General features: G+C 35.2%; 1 protein-coding gene across 3 annotated transcripts in view; it reads right to left on the bottom strand.

Annotated features, from left to right (window-relative positions):
- Positions 1-1,401: 1,401 nt before the first annotated feature.
- LOC105219408 (multiple inositol polyphosphate phosphatase 1) overlaps positions 1,402-11,333 on the bottom strand; it is a 31,111-nt gene continuing 21,179 nt past the window's right edge. For all 3 annotated transcript variants that reach the window (XM_011195528.3, XM_054228635.1, XM_054228634.1), the window contains 6 exons: positions 10,933-11,024; positions 10,723-10,869; positions 10,003-10,092; positions 9,688-9,929; positions 6,222-6,321; positions 1,402-1,982 (listed from right to left, as the gene is read on the bottom strand). In XM_011195528.3, the coding sequence (XP_011193830.1) occupies positions 1,431-1,982; positions 6,222-6,321; positions 9,688-9,929; positions 10,003-10,092; positions 10,723-10,869; positions 10,933-11,024 (1,223 nt within the window). In that variant the 3' untranslated portion in view covers positions 1,402-1,430. The remainder of the gene's footprint in view (positions 1,983-6,221; positions 6,322-9,687; positions 9,930-10,002; positions 10,093-10,722; positions 10,870-10,932; positions 11,025-11,333) is intronic.

Below are 11,333 nucleotides of genomic sequence, written 5' to 3'. Positions count from 1 at the left end.
TAATAACTACCGAGATTGCCACTTAAATATAAAAAGTTACTATTGTGTATGTAATGGTAAAAACTGAAAAATTTTGCATATGTAGTGGTGTATGAGTTAGCTCCGTCTTGTAGGGAACTTTGTTGAGAAATTATAGAAAAATGAAGTATAACCCAAATACATAAATCATAATGGTATATCCTTTTCTTTGATGACCCCCGGTTTTGTTTCGACCAGATTTAAAGTAGGACAGCGCGGCCGAAGGCCGCCAATGCTGAAAAATATTCTTACCAAAAAATAAATAATGTCAAAGAGAGTATGTCAGTCTCCGCAACACTTAATTTTTTATAACGGATATTATTACAACAACTCTTGAGTAAAACCACCTGCCGTTTTCGACATTAACAACTGTCTGCACACAGTGTCATACACAACGTACTTGTATGCAAATTGACTTATTGATGCACAGCGTTATCGAAGTATACCTCACAGCGCGTGTTAGCTTTGACGTGGTCTAGCAGACCAGGGAATCTCGCAGTCAGTCTGCGATCATTACACTATTGATTACAAATCAATAAAACAAAGCCCAAAGGTGGAAGTGAGCGATAGTGTTTTATTATTATTTAAAATTCTAAGTGAGTAACAATGACGGAATTTAATAACAAAAGTACAAAAAAAATAATAAATAAAGATGTTTTTTCACTTTTCCAACTAACAAAAAAGTTGGCAAAAATGGCGAACTTTTCGTAACAAAACAAACAATTTTAATTATAAATATGTATTATTATATTGGATCATTTTATAGCTGATGATTCTAAGAATTACGTTAATTGTGATATTTTATCTGATCAGATTTTCGAGCCTCTAGAGAATTGAATAAAAAACCGTATGAGTCTGGAAAGGCTGTGTTGCTACTTATCTTTTGAATTAAACCTTCGAAAATTCTTCAACTTTTGATTTTTTTCTACAATGTGAAGAAATAATTATCTCTAATATTAAATTTGGAATTTTGTCATCATCACAAGAAAGATTCGTCATATTATTGGTATTGAAACGATCAGGAGCCCCGAAGTGTGTGTTGCTATGTTACGAATGAACCCACTTTGCTTTGTCAAGGACCCTCGTTTACGTTTAAGTTTTAGAACAGCTAACATTTGCACCTTCCTATTACATATACGTTCTTTGCTTAAATAACTTTAGAACGTTTTTTGTAATAACGACGCACAAATGTTTTCCGAACGACACGGACGGAAGTCTAAATATCGTTATTTTTTTGCACATAAAATTACAATATGAAAGACATGGACGAAGAAAATCCTCACAAGTAAAGAATCTGCAGAGAAGGTTATATATTTCCAAATTTTTAGATGGATCTTAATTTGAGAGATATTAATTAATCTAAAATAATATAGGCAGTTGAAATACATCTGCAATTAATTTATATTTTTGCGTTATAACATTAAGTATGAAACAACAGATAGTAACAATAAAAATAACGATGTAAATATAGAACCAGCACCTGCGTCCGCACAGTAATAATTGCTGCAGTCAGTGGTGTAAAGTGAATGATACTGTTTTAAAACTTCAGGCAAATCACATAAACTTCCATCACACCAATCGAATTCAACAGCGTTTTGATTAAGGAAGAACATAACCTTATCGGAGATTTTACCGTTGCATTCGTACTTTACGGCAACAAAATTTGATGCGAAAGGGTCCAAATTGCTAGTTCTCCATCTGTAGTCGGTCCTATTGTAACCCTCGGCAGAAAGAGGCGTGCTATCCTTTGCTATCCCTAATGCAGCAAGAAGGGTTTGGACTCCACTAGTATGAGCAAAATAAGCAACTACATTTGGAGTAGTTCTGCTGTTAAGATGCATTAACAAATCTTGGGCAGCACGGCAATTAAGTCGAGTGTTTTCCTCAAAACCATAGCCGAGTTTATAATAGTACTTCATATCATCTTCGTACTCAAGTATGTTAACTTGTTCAGATGTAATCACCTGTAGGAAGAAAAGAAAAAAATTAAAAAAAGTAAGAACGTAAATTCAGATGCAGGCAAATAATACATAATACTTATTTATAAAAAATCAATTATTTAATATTTTAGCCCTTATGCACTGTTTTTGTATGTATTGCATTCTCAATAGTAACGAAGTTTCTAAAATTAATTTTAGAAAAAAAATTTTGCTTTCGTATTACATATGCTAATAAATGAACCTATTATGAGCTTCAGAACTCAGTTTCACTTAGCGATCAACGGAGGAAGATATTTTCATTCTTTAACATTTGGTATTAAGATATCTAGCGTAGTTGTTATGTGAAATGGGATATATGTTTTATACCACACCCAAGGTTGTGTGAACAAAACAATGCTGTCAGTGTTACTGCTAAAGTCACGATACAGTTGATGGACAAAATTCTCTCTACTGGCTTAATCATTATTGAAAATAAATACAAGTTGTTATCTCGAAAAGAAACAGTTGGTAGAATTCAATGAGCTAAATAATAAAAGAGCTGAATAATTTAAGTATACTAGAGACCGACCGATCAATCGGCCTTGGTATCGGCATCGGCCACAAAATTCAGCATCGGCATCGGCCATTTTTGGTCGATTCTTTCTACTTCTTTCGAATTACTCTAAAATACATTTTTTACGTTTTTAATTTTTTTAAAGCATACAATTTGACTTCTTCTGTTTACCATATAAAACACAGTGATTCACGTTTGACTAAACTAATAAATCACCACGATGATAATTGAAGTCTAGTATAAAGAAATTCAATAATTTTGCATTAAACTGAAGGTTTTATTTAACACTGCTAGAAAGATTAGATTTATGTCAAATATCCACAGTTTTGTTTAACAACTTGTTGAGATTTTGAAGATAATGTCATAAAGCCACTATTATAGAAGCATTCGTAACTAGGAGAAACTATTTTTAAAAGTTCGCCATAGACAGGATCATGTAATAATCACTTGGTGCTGTCCAGGACTATAAGGTGCATGCAAAAGAACCTGCCAAACAAGTTTCTATCGAGTCATCACTATGTGACGCCTTTCACAATGCGAGATATAAATGACAAAAGTCATCTCTTTGAAAATGACGGATTATTTTTACTAGACCTACTATTTTCGAATATTGGCCTTAATGCTCATATTTGTCCTTAAGGTATTAAATGGCCTATTTTCAATAATATTTTTTCTATGTAAGCAATTATTTATATAATTCAAACTTTTTTCTGTCTTATAGATACATATTTAAAGAATAATTTCTGAAATAAAAAAAAAAAAAATTAAAACTCCTCCATTGAGACATCATTTCCGGTGGCCTCTCGGAAAAAAGATGCGTCCGCGTTGTCAGCATAACTCCTGACAGAATCATCCAAAATGAAAAAAAAAATAAGTCTTCTAGGTAAGACCATAAACTCGTGCTTGAACGAAGGAAAGACAAAAAAACTAAAAATTGGAATTTTAACAGACATTTTTCCAAAAAAATAAAAATTTTTTTTTGCTTGACATTTTGTTTTTTTTTATTAATAGTTGTAATTGAAAAAAGAAGAAATCATTCGTTAAAGCATGAGTAAATTGTATCTCGAACACCTTATTGAAAATTTCATCAGGATCGGTTGAGTAGTTTTCGAGAACATTTGAGAACCGACTTTGAAAACATGCATTTAAACATGCATGAAAACAACGCATTTAAAGTTTTGAGGAACAATAATAACTGACGTGGAGCGCACACCTTCCAAAGTCTATATCTCGGAAACTATTATTCGGATCGACTTGAAAATTTAGGATATATTATAAATTAATAAGCAAAACACAAAAAAAAAGAATTTTTAATGCACGAAACTTATGTAACCCCTTAAAAGAAAAAAGCTATATTGCTGATTCGCTTTGAAAAAACGTGAATATCTTATTTTTTTATCAACATATGTATATATTATAATAATAATTTATTTAGTTTTGAATATTAACTAAATAAATAAACAACTTCTTATTTACATATGAACAGAGTTGTTTACTTATTTTGTAATGATATTTGTCTTTGTTTTTCTCTTGTTACTACATATACTAATTTACTAAATAAAGTTATTGATGAAAGAATCGGCATAAGCCAAAAATTTGGTATCGGTCGGACACTAAAGTATACAGACAAAAATCAAAGGTGAAAGTCTAAGTTCGGGTGTAACCGAACATTTTATACTTTTGCAATCTATTGATGTAATTTTATTAAGATAATACAATTTGACCGACATATTCGGCATAAAATATATTAGAACAACGAAAATTGTCATATACAGTATATGGGGGTTGGGGTAATTCCTCGGCCGATTTCAACTACTTTGTATAAGGACAGTCTTTGTGAATAAGCACAGTCTTTTTGTCATGAAAACCCCTACTTAGATATCAAGACTCGACAAAGCTCGATGAACTCAAATCTGTTTCTTCTAAATCCATTAATTTGCTAGGATGTTTAAAAAGTGAGATCCATTGAATTTTAGTGTCGATAGGTCCATAAGGAAGTGTTGAGATGATTTCACCTTTTCTTTTACCAGGCAACGTCTGTCCCTACAACTAAGGAAATACTAATTATGGCGAAGAACGATTAACCTTTGGTCAGAAGGATATTGTGACTGACCAGCGCTGGCCCAGCAGACTGATGTGCCTACCCTTTCCAGCTCATCAGCCCTACAATTCCCTGGAATTCGGCTGTGGCCAGGCACCCAAACTAGTCTAATCGTACAGTGTCATCAACTGGCATCGACTGAAAGTGAGGGTAGAAATTGTTTACTAGTTTCGAACGCGCAGTCAGCGAGCAGCTAGTGCGCTTTTGGTACCAAAGTGAAGCAATAGATCCGCTGCTGCAGCCACTTGCGCTTTAAAAAAGCTGCAATAGCCGTGCAGCTTTTGAAACGCGACGTGTACGTGGAACATTGCCATTTGTAAAAATTAAAGGTGGGGAAATATATTCAGAATTGCCAGGTGTTGGTATTATCATCAAAATTTTCAAAAAAATTTAATTTGTTCGTTGTTTTATGTTATTATCTTACCTGAGCATATAATATCAAATAAAGGGGCATAATGGTTACATATTATACCTGAGGAAACAGAAAATAGGTTTTTACGGACTATGCGTATATAAAAATTTAGTGTATATCGATTAAATCAAGTTATTGCCCCTGATACCATTTCACTTAGTGGTAACCTGTTAGGATATATCGTTACTTCATTGGTAGTTATTTTTTTGAAATTGCAGACTCATCCGTGCGACTGGTTCGCTCTTGACTACGGCATTTCAGGAGTGACTTTTCCACAGGGGATATCTACATCTTAACTTTTTTTCACAAAATAAGAAAACGCGAAATATTTACAGACCTACTGAAAAATAGTTTTTGTGTTAAGGAACTATGTCATTACATTGTTCTAACTACACTATTTGGTAAAAAATAGGACCTTGCGATTTAGAGCTACACAATTCTTAAAAAACAGAAAATCCCCTTTTGACACGGAACTTTAATAATACCCCCATTTGTTGGGTACTTTTTTTGTAAATAGTCCCTTTAGTTTTGTATTATGTTGTAAATATTCACTTTTGAAATATATGTACATAATATTGTATTGTAGTGTTTTTGTTGCAGTTATATCCTTTTTCCTGCCACTATATAAATCTTCTACGGTTTTCTCATCCACGATATGATAAAATCAAATAATCGTTAAAATCGACTCGAAATTAGGTGCCGCAAAATAAAAAATGCAATTTCGACCGATATCATAAACAAATAAGTTATAAAAAACATGTAATAATGTGAGTTAAAAAGGCTAATACGCACTATAAATAATTTATTTGTAAATATCATTTTATATTATGAAATAAACAAAGCTATATTTTTATAGATGAAAATATACCTTTTTGAAACGGACGCTCGTATTTAAAACTTATCTCATTCAGATCATAAACCAAGTGCCGAAATTGTGTATATTAGCAAGAACAATACTACATACTGAGTTTAAAAATAAAAATTTGAATATCCCCTTTCGAAAAGTCTCTCCCCATTTATAAACTAAGCAAGACGTTTATGGTTGTTAAAATTTGTATATCTAATGATATTTGGAACTTTCTATAACATTAGGTTCTCCACAGGTAATGACAAACTTCCTAGACCAATTTATGTTATTAAACATTTTTACTTAATTACTAAGATCGCAATTGAAAAGAGTTGCATACTGATACTTACTGCACACCAAGCGCTAATGCGATCAACTTGCCAAGCTTGTTCATAACGACACATGTCCCACATTAGTTCAACATCACTTGACTCCAAAGAATACTGAAATCTGTAAGATATTTACAATTAATAAATGTTCTAACAAAAAGGGACTAAGTTAGAGTGTAACGGAACATTTTCTACTCTCGCAATTTGTAAGATCGGGAAATTTTTGGTGTTGGTATACCTTTTTAAGTTTTTATTTTAAGATTAAACTACGAGTATAGAATATATAATATTATGTTTATAAAGTTAGTAAGACAACCGGAAGGTTATCGCTAAATGATACTTTCTTAATTTCTTTAAGATACAAATTGTCATAGGCACTGATGACCTCATCCTCAGTGGTTAGCAATGTTATGGTTCTGTTATGCAGAAGATGGCAGACTTCAAAGGCACTATTTGTAGAAGGTAATAATCTAATAAAACGAGCGGGATGGGAAAGATACCGAGAGCAGAAAAGGGAAGCGAGAGGCATTTTGCAATCAAAAAAAGAAAGAGACCGAAATGCGTGAGTATGAAGAGCTTGACAAGCTGGCCGACAGGGGTAATGCTCGAAAATTTTACGAAAAGATCCGGCGACTAACTGAAGGTTTCAAGACCGGAGCACACTCCTGTAGGACCCCCAGAGGTGATTTAGTTGTTGATGACCAGAGTATATCGTTGAATGGCAGTGAAAGTACAACACCAGGAGATGGCGAACCCGATTCCCCAATCGACGACGATGGAACAGATGTTCCATTGCCCGACCGTGAAGAAATTAGAATAGCAATTACCCACTTGAAGAACAACAAGGCGGCGGGGACCGATGGATTGCCGGCCGACCTATTCAAATATTTCGGCGAAGAGCTGATAAGGTGCATGCATCTGCTTCTTTGCGGAATATGGTCAGTGTACTCTGCCCAATCCACAAAAAGGGAGACCGCACAATCTGCGCCAAGTATCGTGGGATAAACCTCCTTAACATCGCTTATAAGGTTCTATCGAGGGTACTGTGTGAAAGACTAAAGCCCACCGTCAACAAACTGGAACTATTCAGTGTGCCTTTAGACCTGGAAAATCAACAACTGACCAGATATTCACCATGCGCCGTGAAAAGAGGATCGACACACACCATCTATTTGTCGACTTTAAAACTGCTTTCGACAGCACGAAAAGGAGCTGCCTTTATGCCGCGATGTCTGAATTTGGTATCCCCGCAAAACTAATACGGCTGTGTAGGCTGACGTTGAGCAACACCAAAAGCTCCGTCAGGATCGGGAAGGACCTCTCCGAGCCGTTCGATACCAAACGAGATTTCAGACAAGGTGACTCGCTATCGTGTAACTTCTTTAACCTGATACTGGAAAAAATAGTTCGAGCCGCAGAGCTAAACAGAGAAGATACAATTTTTTATAAGAGTGTACAGGTACTCGGGTACGCCGATGATATCGATATCATTGGAAACAACACCCGCGCCGTTAGTTTTCCCGCGTGTATAGGGAAGCGAAGCGAATGGTTCTGGTGGTGAACGAGGACAAGACGAAATATCTCCTGTTAACAAACAAACAGTCAGCGCATTCGCGTCTTGGCTGCCTCGTCACTGTTGACAGTCATAACTTTGAAGTTGTAGATAATTTCGTATACCTAGGAACCAGCATCAACACCCATAATACTGTCAGACTTAAAAACCAACGCAGAAACAGGAGCTACTATGGATTGAATAGGCAATTGAAAAGTGAAGTCTTCTCTCGACGAACAAAAACTAAACTCTACAAGTCTCTCATCATTCCCGTCCTACTTTATGGTGCAGAAGCGTGGACGGTGTCAACATCCAATGAGACGGCACTAGGAGTTTTCGAGAGAATGGTTTTGCGAAAGATTTATGGTCCCTTAAACATTGGCAATTGCGAATTCCGCAGATGATGAGCTGTTTGTGTTGTTCGACGACATAGACATAGTCCAGCGAATAAAAAGACAGCGCGGCTACGCTGGCTGGGTCATATTGTTCGAATGGACGAAAGTGCCCCAGCTCTGAAGGTTTTCGATGCAGTAGCCGCTGGTGGAAGCCGAGGATGAGGGAGACCTCCGCTCCGATGGAAGGATCAGGTGGAGAAGGACCTGTCTTCATTTGGTATTACCAAATGGCGCCAAACTGACAAAAAGTTAGATGCGTAGCGCGCTGTTGTTGACTCGGCTATAACCGCGTAAGCGTTGTCTACGCCAGTCAAGAAGAAGAAGAATAATCTAATACCTCATTGGTGCTTGATTTATATAGCGTAAAGTAAAATAATCCGATATATAAAATAATCCATATATGACCCTGCTTACAGTGGGTTTCTTCGCGTTTTTAATTTACTCTGTTAAAGTGTTTTAATTATCGGTTATAACGGGTGATTTTTTTGAGGTTAGGATTTTCATGCATTAGTATTTGACAGATCACGTGGGATTTCAGACATGGTGTCAAAGAGAACGATGCTCAGTATGCTTTGACATTTCATCATGAATAGACTTACTAACGAGCAACGCTTGCAAATCATTGAATTTTATTACCAAAATCAGTGTTCGGTTCGAAATGTGAAATCCGCTTTTTTATCGACAAATTTTGTTCAGCGATGAGGCTCATTTCTGGTTGAATGGCTACGTAAATAAGCAAAATTGCCGCATTTGGGGTGAAGAGCAACCAGAAGCCGTTCAAGAACTGCCCATGCATCCCGAAAAATGCACTGTTTGGTGTGGTTTGTACGCTGGTGGAATCATTGGACCGTATTTTTTCAAAGATGCTGTTGGACGCAACGTTACGGTGAATGGCGATCGCTATCGTTCGATGCTAACAAACTTTTTGTTGCCAAAAATGGAAGAACTGAACTTGGTTGACATGTGGTTTCAACAAGATGGCGCTACATGCCACACAGCTCGCGAATCTATGGCCATTTTGAGGGAAAACTTCGGAGAACAATTCATCTCAAGAAATGGACCCGTAAGTTGGCCACCAAGATCATGCGATTTAACGCCTTTAGACTATTTTTTGTGGGGCTACGTCAAGTCTAAAGTCTACAGAAATAAGCCAGCAACTATTCCAGCTTTGGAAGACAACATTTCCGAAGAAATTCGGGCTATTCCGGCCGAAATGCTCGAAAAAGTTGCCCAAAATTGGACTTTCCGAATGGACCACCTAAGACGCAGCCGCGGTCAACATTTAAATGAAATTATCTTCAAAAAGTAAATGTCATGAACCAATCTAACGTTTCAAATAAAGAACCGATTTTATGCGTTTTTTTTTTTTAAAAAGTTATCAAGCTCTTAAAAAATCACCCTTTATATTATTCTTATTTCCTTCTTTGAAAAGAGAGACATAATTAAAAAATATTGTTACACAGCTCCTCGACTCAGTTTTAACCGCTTATTAATTTACTTAAAATAGCGTTATGGTACCTACTACGAAAAATATACATACCCCAAACGTTTTGAGATTTCTCCAATGGTTTTATTCCAAATAGCTGAATGTTTAAATTTGTAGCTCTCAGAGTTAACTCCGCTGTAGTCATGAGATTTCCACGATTCGCAATAGTCGTAAGGCCGTAAAAGCAAATCCTGTTCAGGTATTGGTTCTGGTTGTACATTGTTATTAACACCAAATAGACCCTCCACAAAAGCATTAAAGCTTTCTGTAGTGCGTTGCGTATCTGTGTGGCGGAACTATTAAATAAAAAATAATTATTGAAGCAAATAACTAATTAAATTATAGTTTAATGCTAAGTATTAATAGTACCTTGTAATGGCTGTTGTTGTAATTTTTAGTTAAAACGTCACCGTAAAACCTTTGGTAAGTTTTTGCTGTTCCTCTAAGGTCTTCATATCCCTAAAATGTTATTAAAATCAATGACAAACATGAAACGGATTTTGAAGATTTATAAAAATATAAAAATAAGTATTTGAGAGAGTCTGTAAAACTAAGTACTTGCGAAAGAGGTTACTTTAGCCTACCGCAATTATAAAAGATCAAAAGGGAGTTTTCAGTTGTTGACAAAATTTTTTTAAAAAAAGCAAGCTCAGGGCTTTATACCCCGAGTAATACCTCGGGGTCTATACCCCTGCATATCAATAATACCTTCTTCTGAAGAACCAAGTTTTATCAATTCATCTTCATTGGTACTCAAGTTATCACTTGCACGAACAGACGGACGTCTTGAATTCAATTTGTCTCGTTGCCGTGATAATTTTTATGCATGTATCATACATTCTATGTATCTTGGTTAGTTTTAATAGTTACAAATAACCGTTACACTACTGACAGACGGCAGCGTTAATCCTGCTTTAATCGGGATTAATTCGGGAGTTATCTCAGTTAACTCCCTTGCTAACTCCGATTTAATCCTCAACATTTTAGAGATTTAGTTGGAGTTAGTGAAATTTAATCTATTGTGAATGAAAGCAAGCTGTGTTGACTTCATATATAGTGTAAAATCTATGTATTATATTTACAACTTACCTGTTGAGTTAAATATTCTTCTTGATCAAATGTAATACTAGCATTCCACTTCCACATGGATAAAAGAGTGAGGTCTTCTAAGCAGAGGGCGTTAGTGTCTGGTTTTGTACGGCGAATACGATAGTTTTTCACAATTTCGTCACGCAGCTTTAAAAACACACAATTAAAATCTAAATAAATTATTAACGCCTTGCCAAATTCTCAACTTACTTTTTCTAATTTTGGAGCCGCTTTTATAGTTTTTACTGTTGGTAATCGAGTACCATGCCTATGTAAAATCCAAATTTTTGTTGGTTTACAGCCTGTAAATAAGATAAATTTTGTATTATAGGAACCTAACACTAAATACTCTCGTAATTTATAAAGGTCATAAATTCACTTAGCTACACAACAACATTATTTATCTTAAAATTAAATTAATTATCGTTATGAGGAAAAAGTCATTATTATAGTCGTACCAGAGCTAGACCAAGCAAGGTCTTCATTCATATTTACTGTTGAATAAAAATATAGTCAAACAAGTAAGGAAGGGCTAAGTTCGGGTGTAACCGAACATTTTATACTCTCCCAATTTATTTATTTAACTTTATTTATATTAATAATACACAATT

The sequence above is a fragment of the Zeugodacus cucurbitae genome, chromosome 4 (assembly GCF_028554725.1).
Source record: "Zeugodacus cucurbitae isolate PBARC_wt_2022May chromosome 4, idZeuCucr1.2, whole genome shotgun sequence".
Taxonomy (NCBI): Eukaryota; Metazoa; Arthropoda; class Insecta; order Diptera; family Tephritidae; genus Zeugodacus; species Zeugodacus cucurbitae.
Note: the sequence above shows the minus strand (reverse complement) of the source record. Positions and strands in the feature narration are given on the sequence as shown.